Consider the following 21494-nt stretch of genomic DNA (forward strand, 5'->3'; position numbering starts at 1 on the left):
GACTCGCCGTTTAATTCTGATCAAGAATATATATGATTTATGGGGTCGGATATGACTCCTTCACTGCATTACAAGCTTCTGACTGAAATTAGAATACCATTTTTCTATAATTTTATGACCTTTTTTTGTTCAAATCAAAGTTTAAAAAATTCATAACTAATCCAAAAATGCATTAATTTTAATTCGGATTGCTTTCCTATGTTTTCTGTTAATAGGACAATAAATCTGCATACTCAATTTAACATTTTAAAAACTTAAAATGACTGAAATTATAGTAGCATTCTTTGAACAGATATATTTATCTATACTTTTATATGACAATTTTTTCCTACACATTAAAAACTAAAAATCTCATAACTAAGCCAAAATTGCATTAAATTTAATTCGGACTGCTTTCCTATGTTAGTTTTTAAGAGGTTAACAAATCTGCATACTCAGTTTAAAACCTAAAATTTTTGCCATTTTTCGGAAATTTTAATGATGTAACCCCTTATCATTTTTTAAAAAAATCGACAAAAATTGAAAAAATTTATTTTCTTTAAAATATAGCTAGATCGACTCGCCGTTTAATTCTGATCAAGAATATATATGATTTATGGGGTCGGATATGACTCCTTCACTGCATTACAAGCTTCTGACTGAAATTAGAATACCATTTTTCTATAATTTTATGACCTTTTTTTGTTCAAATCAAAGTTTAAAAAATTCATAACTAATCCAAAAATGCATTAATTTTAATTCGGATTGCTTTCCTATGTTTTCTGTTAATAAGACAATAAATCTGCATACTCAGTTTAACATTTTAAAAACTTAAAATGACTGAAATTATAGTTGCATTCTTTGAACAGATATATTTATCTATAATTTTATATGACAATTTTTTCCTAAGCATCAAAAACTAAAAATCTCATAACTAAGCCAAAAATGCATTAATTTTAATTCGGACTGCTTTCCTATGTTAGTTTTTAAGAGGTTAACAAATCTGCATACTCAGTTTAAAACCTAAAATTTTTGCCATTTTTCGGAAATTTTAATGATGTAACCCCTTATCATTTTTTAAAAAAATCGACAAAAATTGAAAAAATTTATTTTCTTTAAAATAAAGCTAGATCGACTCGCCGTTTAATTCTGATCAAGAATATATATGATTTATGGGGTCGGATATGACTCCTTCACTGCATTACAAGCTTCTGACTGAAATTAGAATACCATTTTTCTATAATTTTATGACCTTTTTTTGTTCAAATCAAAGTTTAAAAAATTCATAACTAATCCAAAACTGCATTAATTTTAATTCGGATTGCTTTCCTTTGTTTTCTGTTAATAGGACAATAAATCTGCATACTCAGTTTAACATTTTAAAAACTTAAAATGACTGAAATTATAGTTGCATTCTTTGAACAGATATATTTATCTATAATTTTATATGACAATTTTTTCCTAAGCATCAAAAACTAAAAATCTCATAACTAAGCCAAAAATGCATTAATTTTAATTCGGACTGCTTTCCTATGTTAGTTTTTAAGAGGTTAACAAAGCTGCATACTCAGTTTAAAACCTAAAATTTTTGACATTTTTCGGAAATTTTAATGATGTAACCCCTTATCATTTTTTAAAAAAAATCGACAAAAATTGAAAAAATTTATTTTCTTTAAAATATAGCTAGATCGACTCGCCGTTTAATTCTGATCAAGAATATATATGATTTATGGGGTCGGATATGACTCCTTCACTGCATTACAAGCTTCTGACTGAAATTAGAATACCATTTTTCTATAATTTTATGACCTTTTTTTGTTCAAATCAAAGTTTAAAAAATTCATAACTAATCCAAAACTGCATTCATTTTAATTCGGATTGCTTTCCTTTGTTTTCTGTTAATAAGACAATAAATCTGCATACTCAGTTTAACATTTTAAAAACTTAAAATGACTGAAATTATAGTAGCATTCTTTGAACAGATATATTTATCTATACTTTTATATGACAATTTTTTCCTACACATTAAAAACTAAAAATCTCATAACTAAGCCAAAATTGCATTAAATTTAATTCGGACTGCTTTCCTATGTTAGTTTTTAAGAGGTTAACAAAGCTGCATACTCAGTTTAAAACCTAAAATTTTTGACATTTTTCGGAAATTTTAATGATGTAACCCCTTATCATTTTTTAAAAAAATCGACAAAAATTGAAACTGAAATTATAGTAGCATTCTTTGAACAGATATATTTATCTATACTTTTATATGACAATTTTTTCCTACACATTAAAAACTAAAAATCTCATAACTAAGCCAAAATTGCATTAAATTTAATTCGGACTGCTTTCCTATGTTAGTTTTTAAGAGGTTAACAAAGCTGCATACTCAGTTTAAAACCTAAAATTTTTGCCATTTTTCGGAAATTTTAATGATGTAACCCCTTATCATTTTTTAAAAAAATCGACAAAAATTGAAAAAATTTATTTTCTTTAAAATATAGCTAGATCGACTCGCCGTTTAATTCTGATCAAGAATATATATGATTTATGGGGTCGGATATGACTCCTTCACTGCATTACAAGCTTCTGACTGAAATTAGAATACCTTTGCAAGGGTGCTTTATAGAGAAGTTGAGTAATAAGTAGGCATCCTTCTAAAATAACAGTAGGCTATTTAACTGTTATAATTTTACTTTTCTTAAAATTGTTCATAAGTAATACAATTTAATAAATGTAAATGTTTTCAGTAATACCTCCAATAAAAAGATTCACGCTAAACAAGTCTGACTCGAATTCCTCACTGAAAGTAAATATACCTAAAATGTATTAAACACATCCCACAGATACATTTTCCCCCCAATAATGCTTTATTCATGATTAAAATTAAATTAGTCCCTCCTTAAGCTCTCAACTTTCATTGGTTAATTAGTGGAACCGTTTTTAAGAGCTCTGTCCCCATTGAGCTGTCATTAATTTGGAGCACTGCATAAATATGCAAGGGGTGGTGGTGGTGGTCCTCCTCTGCGGTACTTATTCCGGAATGCATGTATATATATATATATATATAATATATATTGTTCACATTTTGGTATAGCAATTTGTGTCTTAATTAATGTCCCAATCAAGAGGCAGCCAAAGTCAAAATCTGTCTGAAAAATGGGACCCAAGATCTCTCTCGGAAAAAAATCTCCATTTTGGGCAACGTCGCCACAATCGGAGACTGTTTCTTCTATATGTATTTATGCATATGTATATATTTGGGATATAGGCATATCTGAACGGTCTGGAGTGGGGTTTTATATATATATATAATATATATGTATATATGGCTGAGGATCGAATGCAACGGCAGCAAACTCGTTTCGGTGCTGGGCACTAAATTAGTTGCCTTCACCTCCGCATCTCCGCTGCACTTCCCAACTTTCAATACAATTTTCTTTGGTTCGTTCTTAATTTCGATGGAGTCAATTTTATTGCCCTCCAGCAGCATGCACCAGACAGCAGACAGGGGCGGGGGCAGGGGCATCCGAGGGAGAAGGGGTCAAAGAAAAAGGGTTCTGGACCAGGTAGCCCCGCTAAGTAGTCGCCATTGCAGTGCAGAGAGGTCCACCATGTCTGCACAGAGGAAAAAAGGATCCTAAAAGTTGAAAAAATTATATATCCTACCAATGTATTAATATTATTATTGTGTTTTACCCGTATTTGAAATTACCTTTTGTTTTTAAGGGTGAAATACTAATATTTACTCAGTCTGGAGTGTCTTTAAACTACATAACAAGTAAGGAAGGAAAATAAACTCAAACCTTTTTCTTATGTATTTTAATATTTACTCTATTTACTCTATTTATTAATATATATCCTTGCATTCCGCGATGCAAGATAACAGAGCAAAAGTGCCATAGTTTAGTTGCTTTTATTTTATTTAATGGTTTAAGTATTTTAATACTTGATTTTCTACTACTACAAACTACTATTTACAAACTAAAAATTTTTAAAATATTGAAGGAGGTATATACTTTATTTAATTTATTATAATATTCATAACATATTTTAGTAATTTTAGTTCAGTGTTTCCTCCCAGTATGTCGTCGTTGGCTGGAGAGCTCAGTTAATTTGGTCATCTTCCATGATGTTTTGATAATGTGGCTGAAGTTGAAGCTGGAGTTGGATGTGGAGCTGGAGTTGGATGTGGAGCTGGAGCTGGAGCTGCGGACCCAATCTGCCGCCAGTCGTGGTCCTCCTTCCTGTCCTACCTCCTCCAATCTTCTGGGGGGCTCCTCTGAAACTCTTTTCTTATTTTGTTCGCTGCTGGGGCTGCGCACGAAATTCTTGTCGCCGCGAATAATTACATAAATCAGCGATTTTTAAAGCGTTTCGAGTTTCCAACTGTCAATACTCCCAACCGAACTGAAAACCGAAACCGAAAAAGAAAAATCAAAAAAGAAAAAAACCATCGATACTTTGTCAAAAGCCAAGACAAGCTTGTCGGCTTTTTGAGCGCTGATTACTAGGGATTATAAGCACCTACAAAATATTAACACCTCTCTGGAGTTCCCACACACTAAAATCCCAGAATTCTGGCTAAAAAGAAGAGAAGCTTTCACACCTACATAAAGAAACAGAAGGGATCTTGGGTATCCTTCTGCTTGGTCAATCTGTCAGCAAATTCAAATTTAACACAAAAGACATGATTTATATGGGGCCTACTTCTGATGATATTTGATTGATTTTAAGACCTTAAATTGGTTTGGGAAAGTCATAAAAAATAAGAAAAGATTGTAAAAAAACCAGACATCACTCTCTGGTTTATGAGATCTGCTTTGATCTGTCAGTTGGGATGAGTTTTTGGTTATTTTTTAATTCTTATAACCTTGCAGGGTATCTAATTTTAGTCACACGCTTACAAAGCAGTGAAGGAACCATTTCCGACCCCATAAATCATATATATTTTTGATCAGAATTAAACGGCGAGTCGATCTAGCTATATTTTAAAGAAAATAAATTTTTTAAATTTTTGTCGATTTTTTTTTTTTTAATGATAAGGGGTTACATCATTAAAATTTCCAAAAAATGGCAACAATTTAAGGTTTTAAACTGAGTATGCAGCTTTGTTAACCTCTTAAAAACTAACATAGGAAAGCAGTCCGAATTAAAATTAATGCATTTTTGGCTTAGTTATGAGACTTTTAGTTTTTGATGTGTAGGAAAAAATTGTCATATAAAATTATAGATAAATATATCTGTTCAAAAAATGCAACTATAATTTCAGTCATTTTAAGTTTTTAAAATGTTAAACTGAGTATGCAGATTTATTGTCCTATTAACAGAAAACATAGGAAAGCAATCCGAATTAAAATTCATGCATTTTTGGATTAGTTATGATTTTTTTAAACTTTGATTTGAACAAAAAAGGCCATAAAATTATAGAATAAAATTGTAGAATGGTATTCTAATTTCAGTCAGAAGCTTGTAATGCAGTAAAGGAACCATTTCCGACCCCATAAATCATATATATTCTTGATCAGAATTAAACGGCGAGTCAATCTAGCTATATTTTAAAGAAAATAAATTTTTAAAATTGTTGTCGATTTAAAAAAAAAAATGATAAGTGGTTACATCATTAAAATTTCCGAAAAATTGCAAAAATTTAAGGTTTTAAACTGAGTATGCAGTTTTGTTAACCTCTTAAAAACTAACATAGGAAAGCAATCCGAATTAAAATTAATTCATTTTTGGTTTAGTTATGAGTTTTTTAAACTTATAAAAATATAGTTAAATACCGCGCAAAGAACGCAAATATTTTACGCTTAGTTATGGTCGACGCTTCTTTACCCTCTTTAAGAAAAACTCCATAATTGTTAAGTTTTATATGATTTACTTATATATTTTCCATGTGCACAAATGTCGAAAATGTAGCCCCACCAAAATGTATGAATTTTTGTTTGTAATTTTCTGTGTAATTTTTAATCCGTTTTTTTATGTTTTTGTTTTTATATGATTTTCTTTTTTCGTGGCTATTCCCCTCACAATCATTTTTACGGATGCTTGGTTATCGAGTATATCTCATCCTTGGTTTAAATATTTTCTTGTTGCTGTTGTGTGTTGTTAATGAGTAAGAGTTACGTTCACATATTATGCATAGTTTTCGTTATATATTTTAAAATATATATATATTATATATATATCTATATATCTGTATCACCACGAACACACACATAATAAATACAAAATCAAGTTTCCTTTATATGATTCATGCAGTTTATTGTTTATGGCTTAGGGATCATCCTTTTTCCATGAATTTACTTTCATTTCTTTAGCTTTCTGTTTTTTGTTTTTGTAATTATTGCAACTGTATGAATGCCAATAACATCATGCTTCACTTCGATCTTAGGCTATATATATATATATTTCTTATATACAATGTACACATGCATGCGGAGGATTCCTATTTACACAAGCAACAACTCATTAGTATCTCTTTGTGGTAAAGTACGGTTCCAAATAATATAATATGTATATGCTCTCTCAACACTCTTTACAAACTATAATTCCCAACTAATTCGGTATCTGTGTATCTGTATCTGGTATCTGTTATCTGGTATCTGTAATTGGTAGGTAGTTCTGTTCGGTTTTCGTTTTCTCTTGAATTATTATCTTCGCGCCCCTTTTGTTTATCCATTTTTCAATTATTATTGTGCTGCACTGCAAATTAGTTTTCGATTGATTTATTCAAAAAATGTTATGTAAATATCATTGCTTTTGCTAATTGGTATTTTTCTTCTTTTTTTTCTCTGTGTGTTTGTATATATATAGTTTATGTATATATATTTAACATTTTTTGTCATCGATCAAGTGAGTCCCGAGTCTAATATATGCGACTATATCCTCTCTATATTTACAGCTAAAAAAGATGCCTGGCTGCCTCCTAATACTGTCCTTCTCAATCCAGAAGTTGCGCTTTAAATCCCGCTATGGATATGTCGGGTAAGTGTCATAATGCCCAGTATTATAACGCTTAGGATCATAATGCCCAGTGTCATAATGCTTACAGACAGGATTACCAGTGTCATAATGCTTAGTGTTATAATGTGCAGTGTACTGAAAATAATTCTTATAACGGTCACACACTTTATAACACTTTTTCCAAGCTTGTAGGCATTATAACACTAGGTTTTATAACACAAACCCGGATATGTGAACCCCTTTTAATACTTCCTTCTTGGGTTCTCTCTCTCTCTCTGCTCCCCCTTCGTCTACCTTGATTATTTTAATTTAAAATTAGCGATTTCGATTCAAATTTGATTTTTGATTTTGTATTTTTGCGATTTGCCAAAAAGTTTTACGGTTTACGATTGAAAGAGTTACCAAAAGACTACAGTACAGTGAGTATCGGAGATCCGAGATCCCTCCGAAACTTATTTAATGCATCTTGTGTTCCAATTGAAGGGACAATTTACACGGTATAAATAATTTAATACATTTAATCAATTTTTGTTGCTTTCCATTTACATTTTACTTCCTTTTCGAGTATAATCGTTTAGCTCTAGTCTTTAATATATATATATATATATACGCGTTTTTAGATACAAATGTTTTATAAGTACAAAATACATGTTAAAAACTTAAATGAGCAGTGGCGCGTCCTCTTCGTTGATCCTTTTTCTAAACTTAAAACGCATACTTTGTGCCCGAAAAACAATACTGTGGATCGATCGTGTGGGTTTTGGAAATGGGGAGACAGACTTTTGTACGTGCTCAGCGTCAGCGTGTCAGCGGTCTCCTCCTACTGTTTGTAAATGGCTTCTTATGCTTTACGATTAGGTTTCATGTATAATTAAATAGTTATTGTTTATGCTTTTTATATAAAAAACTAAATACAATTTGTCGCTTGCTCGCTTGTTCGCCTTGGCTGTGGTGATTTCGAAGCTTGAACTTGGTAGGACGTTGAATACTCTCGCTTGTATATATATCTACTATATCTATATATATATTATATATTAATTGTGTGCTTCCTATTTCTACATCTGTAATCCCCCTATTTATGTACATTCTCTGCTGCTGCTACTTTTCTCCTTAAACCTAATCTCTAATCTCTTGACCAAAATTGTGCTGCTTCTGTTAATGCTGCTGTTGTTGTTGTTGTTGTTGTTGTAGTTGTTGAAGTCGCCTCTGCGATGTCTTTCTTCTGCTCATCCTGATCCTCATTCTCCTGCGAAGTAGCTATCAAGGTGACCATCTCAATGGGATGTGTGGCTGTTCCAGCAATGGCATTGCCACAGGATCAGGAGTGCTTGTCCGTCAGTTCGTTCCAACGCAATTCAAAGAACTTGCGCATACCATGTCCTGCCTTGCCCACAGGTGAATCGTCCTCATTGAACATTTCGCAATTGTCAAAGATCTGTCGAACATCCACGCAAAAGTCCTCGCGGGTTTTGTAGCTGAATAGATAAGGAAAGGGTTTGATTAGTATTTCTGTATTAGGATTAGGATATTAGGTGATCATTTACCTCAAATCCATTAATCTCTTCTTGATGGTGGACAAATCCATGGGAGATTTGATTATTTTGCGATATGTGGGAAACTGTTTGGTGTTCACTGGCAACAGAAATGGCCAAGAGTCCTCATGGAGCTGCAATTAATATAAGATTCCTTATAAGTTTAAATCTTTCAAAGGTTTCTCTTGTGAAAAGCGCACCTCCATTTCCCCAAGTAAGGTCTTGCAGACGGCCAGCTCCTTCATCAGCTTCTTGGTGGCATGCTTCTCCTTCTTCTCCTGCTTCAGCTTCTCCTTGGCCTCCTGCATGGCATGAATGTTGATGGGCGGCGGTGACATTTGTGTGCCTGCACCAGCACCTGCACCTGCACCGGCTCCTCCTGCTGGCGGCGAGGGCATGGTCATCAGCTGCTGCTGCTGCTGATGATGCTGATGTTGGGGCGGCGACTGGCAGGCGGTTACATGGAGGGCGGCGGCATGGGTGGTGGGCGAAGCCTGCTGCATTATCAGCGGCGGCTGCAGGGGCCCGGGTGGAGGCGGCGGTGGCGTTTGCACCGGGGTCGGCGTTGGTGTTCTGGTACGCGTCGGCGTAACAGCACGCGGCGACATGGCAAATTGAATGGCTGGCGGCACTGGCGCCGCCGCCGATGAGAAGCTACCAGCGCCAACTAATGATGGATAGGCTGCAGCTACTGGATAGCCGGGCAGCACATCCTCCGTCCCGTTGTTATTTGAGGTTTGAAAGCGGCTGCTGCCATCAACCGAATTGGTGTTGACGTTGATGTGCGCCGCCCCCGGCTGCTGCTGCTGCTGCTGTTGCTGTTGGTCATCGTAGGTCGTTACCGAGGCCACCGAATGCGCCGGACTGCAGAGGCAGAGGCAGAGGCAGAGCTGCATTATAAACTGGACCCGGGACCTTGTCGTCCACCGCCGCCCCCTCAGCCGCCCGCAGGCCCCCCACACACTCACCTAAGCGGTGCCGCCGTCGATAGCGAATTCATGGACTCATCGTGCGAGGAATTTAGCGACTGATGATGATGATGGTGATGATGATGATGCTGCTGATGCGCATGGGAATCCCCTGCTGCCAGTGGCTGTATCTGTAGCTGCTGCTGTTGTTGCTGCTGCTGCTGCTGCTGCATTTCCATGGCTCCTCCATGCGGCGGCTTGCTACTTCGTTTGGCTGCCGCCGCTCCACCATCTCGTTCTCGATTGTCCCTGTCCCGATCTCTCCTGGACTTGCTGCTACTGCTACTGCTACCACCGCCGCCTGTGCTACGCTTCTTGGGCGGTGGAGCACGAGAGATGCAGCCATGACAATACCATTTGCCGCGCGGCACCTTCAGGAGCGGCGGTATATAGCAGTCGGCGTGATAGGCTCGTGGACACAAGTCACAGTAGATCATCTTGCCCACGGGCGAGGGACGATGGCCGCCACAAACGATGCACTTGCGCTCATTGGTGGCCTTGTTGACGCACTCGTAGCAGTACCTGGAAAGGGGAAGAAGCAACAACCAGAGATTACACCAATTCTTTCTCGATTATATTCAAGAGCAGGGGAGTTAAGGAGATATAGAGGGGAAGAAAGAGAGAGTGCCACACACAGTATTCTCAACGACGGTTATAACGATCAACGATCAATAAAACGCTCAACAAGACAACGCGGATTAATGTGTGAGGGATGACTGAGCAGGAGGAGGATAGATATAGATCGGCTTGGGCTATACTCACCAATCGCCATCGGGTATGTTGTCCATTTTGGGCTTGAAGCAATACGTGTGATAGCCCTTGTCGCAGCCATCGCACAGCAGTAGCTTATCCTCGTTCTCGCCGGATGTGCAAAACTGGCAGTTCTGTAAGGAATATTTCGAATATTTTCTAGAGTTTGAGGAGGAGGAGGAGCGTCTCTTATTATCCTTCTTGGTCGGAGTTTGCGTTGGCGTTGGCGTTGGCGTCTGTGGTGTGGCAAAGTCCGAGTCGGAGTCCGGGGATGAGGATGAAGTAGAGGATTGGTTTTGGGATGGGTTTGGGTTGGATTTAAGGTTCGATTTTTGCTGTTCCAGCTGCTCCAGGGCCTTTAGATTGATTTTGATGCTTAGGGTTGACTTCTTCTTGGGGGTTTTCCCATTGCTTTTCATCTCTGGCTCATTTTCCTGCATCTGTTTCTTTTCTTGCTTCTTTTTGGGCTGCTTGCGCTTCGTTGCCTGCTTTTGGGCGCTGCCCTTTTTCTCCTTCTTGCTGGACTTGTTTCTTGTTGCATACTTTTCGGATGCCCAGTTCGAATTCGTACAATATAATTCGGAGTTCGAAACGGTATTTCGGGGTAGGGAAAGGTGTTGTATGGTGGAGGTGGGAAAAACAGTCGAGGTGGAAATTCGGTTTTTTCGGTTTTGGTAACGGTAACGGGACACGGTAACGGGCAAAACATAAGCATTCATGTTAAAAACATGTGTGTATGTGATGTTATATGCATGTAGTGTATTTGGTATGTGTGTGTGTGTAAGTATGAAAGCAGTTTTGTTTAGTTTTTTTTTTTTTCCAAAACACCATGAAACACCACAAAAGAACAACAACAAACAAGTCGAGCATTCAGAGCAAGAGACAGTTTTTTGTTTTTGTTATTTAAGGAAATTAACAAAAATTAAACCATCCGAAGAAGACAAAGAAACAATGAAAAAAAAAACGTAATTTTGAATTAATATTCAGGCTTTAAGTTAAAATGTAGCAAGTTAGTGTATATTTTATCTAATAAATTCTACATTTTGGGTTTAAACTACTTTGCAAGACTACAAGAAATGAGAGGAAAAAGGGCACGATTTACTCAACTAGATTAGTTGTTATTAAATGAAAAGTTTTACTAATTAATCAAAAAAATTTATACTATTATAAATATAATTTTAGAATTTTGCACTATTTAAAAGGTTTTATAAATGGTTACATAGAAAAAACCATTCAAATTTTAAAACCTTTTCAAGATCTCAATTGCAGCTTCAAAAATAATTTTATGATTCGGTTATATTCCAAGATAAAACTATAATTTTACAATGCTAAAGTGAATCAATTTAATTAAATTAATAATTCTTCATAATTTATTTGCTCTAAATTCCCTATAAAAACCATCGAAATCAATTTTAAAATTAAAATTTAATCAATTTTAAAGCAAAACTATCACAAAAATTAGATTTTGGTAAAATTATAAAAAATAATCCTTTAAAAATCATATAAACAACCCTTTTTCCCTACTATTTTCAACTCTTGTGTGTGTTAGTGGTGGTTAATTCAGTTAAAATGTGTGTAACAAGTGTTAATATGTGAGGTGTTAATGGGCAATGGTGTTAATGAGTAAGTGCAGCCAAAAACAACGGGGGAAATGGGACCCAAAAAAAAGAATAATGTGGATAGGTGCCAAGCAGGTACTGGGGGGTCTCAGGGGGTAAATCTAATAACAAATCAAAAGAGGTTCCTCCTCCGATCCCTATCTTACCGCTTTCATGATGCTCTTGTCCCAGGCCACACACGATTCCAGGACGTACAGGGCCATGGCCAGTTGGGCGGTGGTGTGTGATCGTGACACTGCATCCCGCCACTGCACCAGACCCTTGGGTATATTCTCCACCTTCTCATCGCGATCGCTGTCACAGTTGCTCGCCGGCGAGGCATTGCCCGAGTTGGCTTCCGGATCACAGGGTGTGATTACGCCCCCTCCACTGGGATTCACTGCTCCTGTCGAGGATGCGGCTGCTGCCGCCGCCAGAGCCATGGTGCGTTCATTGAACGATGAGGGATTGAGGCTATTGTTGCCCGTGCCCGATCCTGATCCTTGCTGCGCCTGCTGCTGCTGCTGTTGGGCCAGTTGTTGCTGTTGCTGCTGCTGCTGCATCTGCAGCAGATATGCTGCCGCCGAGGCCGAATTCTGGGTCTGCGTCGTCGTATGCTGATTCTGGGCAATTACCGCCAAGTGAGCGTCCCCCGTCTGGGAGCCCAGCGGTGGCTTCAAGTAGCGTCGCTCGATATTCGCCTCCAAATCGATAATCCGCTCGCGTATCATCGGTATAATGCTCACAAAGTCCTCTTCGGTGACATCCTCTTGGCTGGAATCGAGGGTTAGTTCGCTTTCAACCCGATTCGGGAGCTGCCAGTTCTTCAGTTGCATCGATGCACTGGCCACCTTGTCCTCCAGCGACTCCAGTTGCTCGAGCAGAGCCAGTTCCACACGCTTAGCCACCTTGGGGTTCCAATCGCCAGCCTGGTCAGGCATCATGTACTCCTCCGGATGCTCAGGATCAGGTTTGAGTTGATAACTCACACCCAGTGGCTGTTCCAGGCCGAGGAACCTCTGGAGATTCTCTTGGAGTTCACGTTCCCTCAATCCGGATGGATTCAGGGTCTTGAGGAGCTGCCTTAGCTTCTGGTCATCGTCCAGCTGCCACCAGCCGTAGCGCTGTCGTCGGGGCACATAGACGCCATGAACGCGTTCCGGGAAGCCTGCCAGCTTCACCTGCTCCAGCAGCCGGTGCTCGTCCGGGGTCATGGAGAGCGGCAGCGGTATGTCAATGGGTATGTACGTTTGTACACTGCTCAGCGACATGTTGGCAATGTTGTGGTAATACGCCTGCGACAATGCCTCATCCAGACGCAGCTCAATCTTGGGTTTCACGTCCCCGGCTGCTGCTGCTGCTGCTCCTGCTGGTGCTGCTGCGGCTCCTCCTCCTCCCGTGTCTGGCGGTGCATCAGAGCGCAATCGAAAAAACTTGTCCTTACTCGCTCCGGTTAGCTCCTCAGCATCCGCCTCTCCTCCGGCGACAATCTCCTTCAGCTTGGTGGCCCTCATCTCCTCATCATCTTCAGTCTCATCGTTGACATGGTGGCGATGAGGAGAGCCCAGACCGTTTTTTGACTCCACCTTGCTGCTGTTGCTGCTGCTGTTGTGGTACTCCTCAATTTTGGCCAGCATTTGCTTCTCATCAAGGCCGCTCAGCGAGAAGATGCACTCGTGGCCGAGCTTCCCAGCGTCCACCTTGCACTCATCCATGGGTATGGAATAGTATTGCATATTGTTGATTAGATCCCAGGGATGTCCTTGCAGCTGTAGCTGTGCAGAGCAATTATGGTTCGCATAGCCATGCTGGAGTTCCTGGGCCACCTGTCCACCCTCCTCCGCTGGCAGCTCGCTAATCAGTGGCACTTCGCGACGGACAATGGAGAACCATTTGGGTGTGTCATCGATACTCGTTGTGGAGACTATGATGCAATCATCTTCCTTCTTTAGATCCTCCAGTTTGATCACATTTGGTGCCAAACCTAGATTTAAGCCCGTTTCCAACTTATCACAGTTGTTGCTTCCATTGTTGTTGTTGTTGTTGTTATTGCTATTGTTGTTATTATTGTTGTTGTTGTTGTTGTTGTTGTTGAGAGTGGCTGTGTTGGGTGGCATTAGGTTGCCAGGCATGGCTGGTATTTTGATCTCAGCCTCGAAATCCGTTTTTGTGGCAATCATGGTCGTTGGCGGCGGTCCCATTAGTTCCATTTCGGACTTTACCTTAATCTCGGGACGTGGAGGTTCTAATTTTGGCGGAGGCGGAGGAGGAGGAGGCGGCACATCGTCATCATCATCTCCGAGGTCTACAATCTCAGGCTCCACCTTATTGATCTCGGTGACATCATCGTCATCGTCGTCTTCGTCCACATTGTTGCCTTGACCCTGTTCGTTGTTCTCTTCGCGATGGGCATTCGTATCTTTTTGTGGCGGATGCTCCTCGTTATGGTGTCCATCCTCTAGGGGTTCATCCACTTCCATGGGCTGCTGCTCCTCTTCGGGATTTGGCTCATTCTCAGCACTGTTCTCCTTCTCCGCCTGTTCCTTCTCCTCTTGTTCCTTCTCGTCGGCGCCTAGACCTTCCTCCTCCTTCTTTTTGTCATCCATGCCCTCCAAGGCCTCATGATAGCCGCATATATCATTCTGAGCGGATTCCAAGGCTTCTATGAATATGCCACCCGCTTTGGGCAGCTTCCAGTAGCGACGCCAGAATCGATCCTGACCAAAGCAGGCCGCTCTCAGCTGATTGGTGCTCTTCTCTAGCGCCTCCTTGCAGTTCAGCGAAGCGCGGACAATCTTGTCCAGCTTCTTTTGCAACTCATCGGCGCTCAAGCGATTGTCCTCGTCCTCCTCCACATTGGTGATCTCCGAATCAAGATCGGAGAGGTCGTCATCAATGATGCTCACGTCGGGATGATGATGGTGATGATGATGCTCATCGTTGATGGAGTTGCGGGCTCCACTCTTCTTGGCGTGAAGCAGGGCATCGGCAGCAGCGCTGGGCGTGGTTGTCGGCGTGCTGGAACCATTGTGCTGATAGGTGGGCGTTGTGGTTATATCCTGTTTACTGGGCGTCAACTGGACGTCCACCGGCTGGTTCAGGCTCTTGGCGGGACTCACCAGGGAGTCCTCATCCGCCACGCTGTCCACTTCCATGGGTTGCTGCTGCTGCTGCTGCTCCTTGATGGGCGTTGCCTGCTCATCCTGTTCCTGATTCTCCTCCTGGGGCTTTTCACCATTCGGTGAGGCAATCTTAGCTACAGCTTCTCCATCGACTCCCTCCGCTTCTGCTGCCGCCTTGGCCGCCTCCTCCTGTTCGGCTGCCTGCTGCTTCTGTCGCTCGGCATCCAGCTTCTGTTGCGCCACCAGTGCCTGCATGGCCGCCTCCCGTTCCGCCTGGGCCCGCTCATAGGCCTCGATGCGTGCCTTGCGCATATGCAGGGCCTTGTACTTGCGCACCTTCATGTCCGTCATGTACTTCTCCTTGCGCATCTGGGCGCAGGTCTCCAGGCTGCCATCGATCTGGCGCAGCACGGCCTTGTTCATCAGCAAATCGTTGCAGAGGTGAGCGAGCATTTGAGCCTTTCGGGTGGGATTCAGAGCCACAAATGGACGATCCTTGAGCGACTGCGACAGCTTCCAGGTGTCGTTCTCGTGGAGGAGCTTGTAGTACTCTTGATTCTTGGCCGAATGCGAATGTGTGGACGAATCTGCGTCCAGCTGATGATGATCGGGCACTCGTCGCTCCCGCTCTCGGTCCACAGTGATGCCGTGCATCTGCCGCACTTCACCCGTGGCTGTGGCATACAGATAGATCCTTAAAATCTCCGATACATTCGAGTTTGTAATGTCAGCGTTGCGCAATGACTGTCCAAGGAGTGTGGTGTGCCTTCCGGGATTCGGTACACCCGGATCCTCAATGGCACACACCAGCAGATGCGTCATCACGGACAGCAGCTCCTCCTCGGCATCGGCACAACTGTCACTGATCAGAGCATCGTGGAGATTCTGCAGGGAAGGCAGTGACTCCATGTCAAAGCCCAGGGTCTCGCCAAAGTTGTGGAGGAACTCAAAGACCATCAGCAGATCGGCCATAGCCTGCCCGGGCAGACGGTTGCCTGCGATGCGATCCAGCTCCGGTATGACCAACTCCTGGGGCAGTTCCGAGTCCTCATTGGGTCGACGGATCAACTGCAGGATCTCTGCATCCCGCTTCCGTTCGGCCATGCGACGTTCACGTAGCAGCAGGCGGTCCAGCACCAGCTGATGCTTCTTCTTTTCGCGCTCCTCAAACTTGCGACGCAGCTCCAGCATTCGGATTAGGTTCATGTGCTGACGACGACGCTCCCGTTCCTTTTTGATGTGAAAAATGTGAAAATTTTAATGGAATTCTGTTTATTTTGGGGATGAAAATGTTGAATTACTTACCATTTCAGCAGCTAATAGCATTTCCTTTTGTTTTTGCATTTCCTAAAGTAAAGTTTTGGGTGAAAGAAAATGGTTTATTTTTAATAAAATAAAATAAATAATTAACTGATACTGAGAGCAGGTAATGATATTGAGCTAGCAATTGCAAAAGAAGCTTGAAGAACCCTAAAAAGCCGCATGATCTAATTAAACTTCAAACCAAAATCATACTTATAAATTATTAATTTCATTTAAAATTTGGTAACCCAGCAATTCTATAAACTAAAGCCTAAACATTACCTGCCTTCTCTAGTATCAGTAGATAAAGTATAAATATCATTCGATTCTATTAATAAATGTCAACCCAATTAATTTAGAAAATTAAAAACCTTTGCAAAAATCTCAATTTAAAAAGCATAAATCCAAGGCTCATAAATGTATGTTTAGAAAACGGTTTCTGTTCTGTTAAAATATCATAATATCGAAATTTATATTCGTTTCTATCCTCTAATTAAAAAGTGCCAATTTATCAATTCGAATATCAATTTATCTTACATATATCGCAAAAATCTAATTATATATAGACAAATTCGCGTAAGATATGAATACAGTATTGATTTAAAGATATTTTTACTGTACCTAGCACCAAGGAAAATATATAACCCTGAGGAACTAGGGAATATTTTTTGAATTTTTTTATATAAACTACTTCTTGAGCTATTATTTATGAGCTCTGGGATTAAGCATTAAGCCCCCGCCAAAACGGATAAAGAACGGATTAGGGATTTCGGATTATGGACTTCCAATCACAGATCAACGGACAACAGGGCAAGGATTTAGTTAAAGGCTTGTTGTTGTGTTCGTTTTGTACCTGTTCCTTAGCTAAAATGGCCTCCTGACGACGCTTCTCTTTCTCCTATAGTTTGCAGCAAAATAAAATACAATAAATTATGCAGATTATGCAGAGATTCTGGCACAATAAGCAGATGAAATGAGCTACTAACCTGCTGCTTCTTGAGCAATTCCTCCTGCTTGAGGCGATCCAATTCCTCCTGACGCTTCTTGCGTTCCTGGGAATTTTAAATATACATTAACGTGTATCCTTAATTAGTTATCTTCAATTTCTAATAACTACCTCAACGGCCTGCTGGTTCTTCAGCTCCTTCTCTTTGCGCTGCTGCTCCAGCTTGGCATTCTTTTCCTGCCGCGCCTTCTCCTTGTTCCTGGCCAGCTCCTCCTTTTGCAGCTTCTTGGCATCCCGCATGGCCTGCTGCTGCTTGGCTATCTCGATGCGCTGCTCCACATTGAGGGTTTGGCGGGTAAAGACCTTTAGATCCTCCAGCCGCTTGGCCACATCCTCGTCCGTCATTCGTATGTATTCCCCATCATTGGCATATGGCGGTGGTGCGGGTTGCAAAAATGATCCAACAATGGCTCGCGCCGAGAAGCTAAAGTTCTCGCGACTCAGATTCGAAGGCTGCTGTTGTTCCAGAATCTATGGGGGAATATACAGAAACTTATTAGTGGACATCTCAGAGAGTGTAGAGAGAGAGTGAGAGAAGGGTTCTGGTGTTCCAAGAGTTTCGTTTTGTATCTAATAATCATTTTCGCCCTACAAACTCACAGCAAAAACCTGTCCAATGCTCTTCAATGGCGCTGTACTGCCTCCCGGCGCATAGTAGGTAACTTCGCCACGGATTTGTCCCTGTTTGGTCAATCCACGAATCACGGTCTCACGCTTCCAGCCTAGTTCCAGGGGCACCCTTAGCTCTGCCACATTCAGGATATTGGCATCCTCCGATTCCGATTCGGAGAGGCCACTTTCGGCAGCCACACTCTCCGAATCCGTAGAGGTTTCCATGTGAGCATTCGCCTCGCTTAGAGCCAATCGGATTTTCTCCTGCAATAAATTACAAATTAAATTAATAAAGTTCTAAAGATTCTTTCCAGGATTAACTTACTATATCGGCTCCTTGTTGCAGAAGCTGCTGCGTGGCCAGCATGGGCTTGAGGCCCACCGCTCGGGATTGAGCCAGCAGCGAGGCCACCGTGTTCTTCTTGGGCTTGGATACGCCACGTCCCAGATTTCTGGGGCGTCCCTCCTTGTAGGAGGATGAACCGCCACCGCCAGAACCGGATCCTGATCCTGTGCCAGCTCCTGCTGGAGCTGGTGACGTGCCACCGCTGCCCGAAATGGAGCCACCTGGCATGCCGCCAGCTGTGCCGCCCAATGCCGCTGTTATGGAACTCAAGCTCTGCAGACTGTTACCGCCTTGACCGCCACTGGCCACCGCCTGATAGTCACTGGCCAGGCTAGCCAGCGCTGCACTGGAAGAGGAGGATGAAGCTCCGACGCCGCCTGCGCCACCGGATGAGGCGTTGGTACTCTTATCCGACGGCTTCATGGATAGATTGAGCGGTGCATCAAAGTCATCGATGGTAATGGGATTCGAGGCAGAGCCCACAGCTCCCGCTGGGGGCACAGTGGCATTGGCATTGTTGGCCTTCAGGCTGAGATTCACACCGCCGGATGTGGGCGCATGATCGGTGGTGGTTAGGTCATGGATCTCCTTGCCCTTGCTGGATAGATTGTACGCGCCATTCGAGGTGATGGTTGGTGGCAGTTTGATGACCTCCACGCGATCACTGGAGGAGCTCTGGTTGAGCAGATTGCTTCCTGTTGCCGCACTGGAACTGGAACTGGTGGTTGTCGAAGAGCTGGCCTTGCTCACGCTCAGCTGATCGAGGGGATTGCCCACGCCGACGCCTTGTAATCCCGCAAGTCCAGCCATACCAGAGATTCCGGCTGCTCCAAGCATTCCCTGAAGCTGGGCCTGCTGCTGCGCTTGCTGGTGTTGCTGCTGCTGCTGCTGTTGTTGCTGTTGCTGGTGGTGATGATGTTGCTGCTGTGCCTGCTGCGCCTGCTGGTGCTGTTGCTGTGCGGCTGCAGCCATTGCTGCATACTCCATTTCGAGTCTAGCCCGTTTGGCGGGACTGAGACCTGGAAATGCAAGCAAAGAGGAAATGGCATTTGTGGTGCTATCGAGCTCTTTTTGTGCTTGTTGTTGTTGGAGTAAGTGTTGTTCTGCTTGTTGTTGGTGTTGTTGTTGATGTTGTTGTTGATGTTTCTGTTGTGTGGTTTCTGTTTCAGATATAGTCTTTTTGCGACCACGCGATGTAGTACCAGGTATCTTGGGTCCCACGATGGAGGACGTATACTTGATAATTTCCGTATCTGGCGGCAGGCGTACTCCAAGCAAGGAGGGATGATCACTGCCAGAGCTAATGGGTAAGGAATATATACAAATTAGAATAAAGAGTAAGATTTAGATGTTTCTTAACGTACCCCATCATGTAATCCTTAGCACTGGATCCCTTGCCACCAGAACCCGAGCCACTTCCACCCAATTGCTGCTGCTGCTGCTGCTGCGAGGCGGAAGATGAGGAATGCGGCGAGGATGTGATCGTGGCCGAGGGTGGTGCCACTCCAGTACTGGCCGCAAATGCATTCATTGCCGCCTGCATGCTCTGCTGGGGCGTCATTCCCAGAGCTCCGAACTGTGACAACGAGTTGAGGGCATTCAGCGATGGATTGTTCTTGTCCCGATCCTTGCCCGACGACGAGGAAGAGGCCGAGTGTGGTGACATCAGGGGATTGCTGCCGGATAAACTGGGATGCATGCCGCCCAGTGATGCATTGCTGGCACTGACACTGGTGGAAGCCTTGCCGCCGCTGGACATGATGCCACCGCTGCCGCCCATTCCCATGCCATGGCCATGCAGCGAGGAGGACGAAGATGATCCGCCGCCGCCACTGGATTTTTTGGAGGAAGAACCACTGCCCGAACCCGAGCCAGAGGAGGCAGCGGCTGCCACGGCCTGCATGGCCAGCAGTTCCTTGTGCAAAGTCACCGGATCGTAGGCAGAGCCGGGATTACTTCCCATGCTGCTGCTGCTCGTCATGGTCGAGGGTTTGCCATAGGCGCTAGCCGTGCTCTAAAAAGGGAACGGGAATAGAAATTAAGTACATTTTTAAGCATTTTTAAGGTAAGTAACCCCAAAACCCACCTTGTAACCGCCGTGCCCGCTGTTGGTGGATATCGAACCGCTGCCCGTGCTCACCGACTGCGGCATGCTGGTGCCCGGCACCACACCAAAGCCATGCATGCTGGCCAGGGCAGCCGCTGGATTATTGGCCGCAGCTGCTGCTGCTGCCGCTGCTGCAGCATTCAAGCTGTTGGCCAGGCTCTGTTGCTGCTGCTGTTGCTGCTGCGCTGCGCGCTTCTCCTTGCGCGACTTGTTCGACTTGCTGCCCGAGGAACCGGATGATGAGCCACCATTACCACTAGCACCGCCAGCACCACCCGCTCCTAGCACTCCAGAGCCTCCACCGCCGCTGCCACTGGAACCCCCGGCTCCTGCACCGCCCATGCCCATGGCAGCTGGGCCAAAGGCTGCAGCCAGATCGGGATGGGGAAAGGGCGAGAGTCCAGAGGCCTGCAGGCGGCTGAAGTAATCCTGGGCAGCTAATTGAGCCATTGACCACCAACCTGCAATGGAAAATATCATTAGAAAACGTTAGCCATGTGTATTTCAATAAATATTTCCTATAAAATCTGTATTTTACTTTAATCTTGATACAAAAAATACTATGCTTGACCATTTTTCACTGCCCCAGCTTAAGATTTAGCTTTTTTGGCCAGTGTAAAGCTAATGGCAAGCCACTAAAAGCGCTTTTATAGGAGCAATTTCTTCAAATGCCTAGCATGGTAAGCCGGACACTTGCTGTTTAACTCCAAATCAAATATAAATTACAGTAAATTACTTTCAAGATAACAAACTACTTATTTGGGCCAACTGGGAATCGAACTCGCGATAAAATTTGCATTTAGCAATGACGGAGACTTTAACACTCTGCGCTAATTTGTTGCTGCTGAAAACTCTACTAAACACACACACGATGGTTCTTTTTTTTTTTTGGGTGGTGGAATGTGCCGACATTTTACTCACTTGCTGGATGCAAACCGGCCAAACTGGCCGCCTGTGAAGCAGCCACCGCCATGGTGTTCTGATGATGATGTGCTCCCGCTGCCGCCGCTGCTGCAGCGGCCATCGAATAACGATCGTTGGCAGCAGCTCCTGCAGCATTTGGTAGCAAACCCAATCCTGCAGCGGCGGCGGCATTGAACTGTGAGTTGAACAGCGGATTGGAGGCCGCTGCAGCTGCTGCCGCTCCGGTGGGATCACGGCCCCAGTAAGCTGCAAATAAATGGTTTATAATTAGTATATATTGGGGGA

The 21494-nt window shown here is 42.7% G+C and overlaps 1 protein-coding gene across 5 annotated transcripts in view; it reads right to left on the minus strand.

Moving 5' to 3' along the window:
* Positions 1 to 5837: 5837 nt before the first annotated feature.
* tou (bromodomain adjacent to zinc finger domain 2B toutatis) overlaps positions 5838 to 21494 on the minus strand; it is a 49285-nt gene continuing 33628 nt past the window's right edge. Inside the window, exons 3-17 of one of the 5 annotated variants that reach the window (XM_086827334.1) lie at positions 21207 to 21455; positions 20265 to 20746; positions 19543 to 20192; positions 18158 to 19478; positions 17821 to 18096; positions 17332 to 17691; positions 17201 to 17266; positions 17068 to 17112; positions 16218 to 16259; positions 11958 to 16142; positions 10205 to 10326; positions 9443 to 9964; positions 8675 to 9338; positions 8487 to 8608; positions 5838 to 8417 (exon numbers count right to left, since the gene is read on the minus strand). In XM_086827334.1, the coding sequence (XP_086683460.1) occupies positions 8261 to 8417; positions 8487 to 8608; positions 8675 to 9338; positions 9443 to 9964; positions 10205 to 10326; positions 11958 to 16142; positions 16218 to 16259; positions 17068 to 17112; positions 17201 to 17266; positions 17332 to 17691; positions 17821 to 18096; positions 18158 to 19478; positions 19543 to 20192; positions 20265 to 20746; positions 21207 to 21455 (9263 nt within the window). In that variant the 3' untranslated portion in view covers positions 5838 to 8260. Of the gene's footprint in view, positions 8418 to 8486; positions 8609 to 8674; positions 9339 to 9442; positions 9965 to 10204; positions 10735 to 11957; positions 16143 to 16217; positions 16260 to 17067; positions 17113 to 17200; positions 17267 to 17331; positions 17692 to 17820; positions 18097 to 18157; positions 19479 to 19542; positions 20193 to 20264; positions 20747 to 21206; positions 21456 to 21494 lie in introns of all 5 variants that reach the window. The other 4 variants (XM_086827332.1, XM_086827336.1, XR_015270435.1 and 1 more) reach the window with 4 other exon arrangements.

This window comes from Drosophila serrata, unplaced genomic scaffold (assembly GCF_035046125.1).
Source record: "Drosophila serrata isolate PLE 108 unplaced genomic scaffold, ASM3504612v1 contig_165, whole genome shotgun sequence".
In the NCBI taxonomy this organism is placed as follows: Eukaryota; Metazoa; Arthropoda; class Insecta; order Diptera; family Drosophilidae; genus Drosophila; species Drosophila serrata.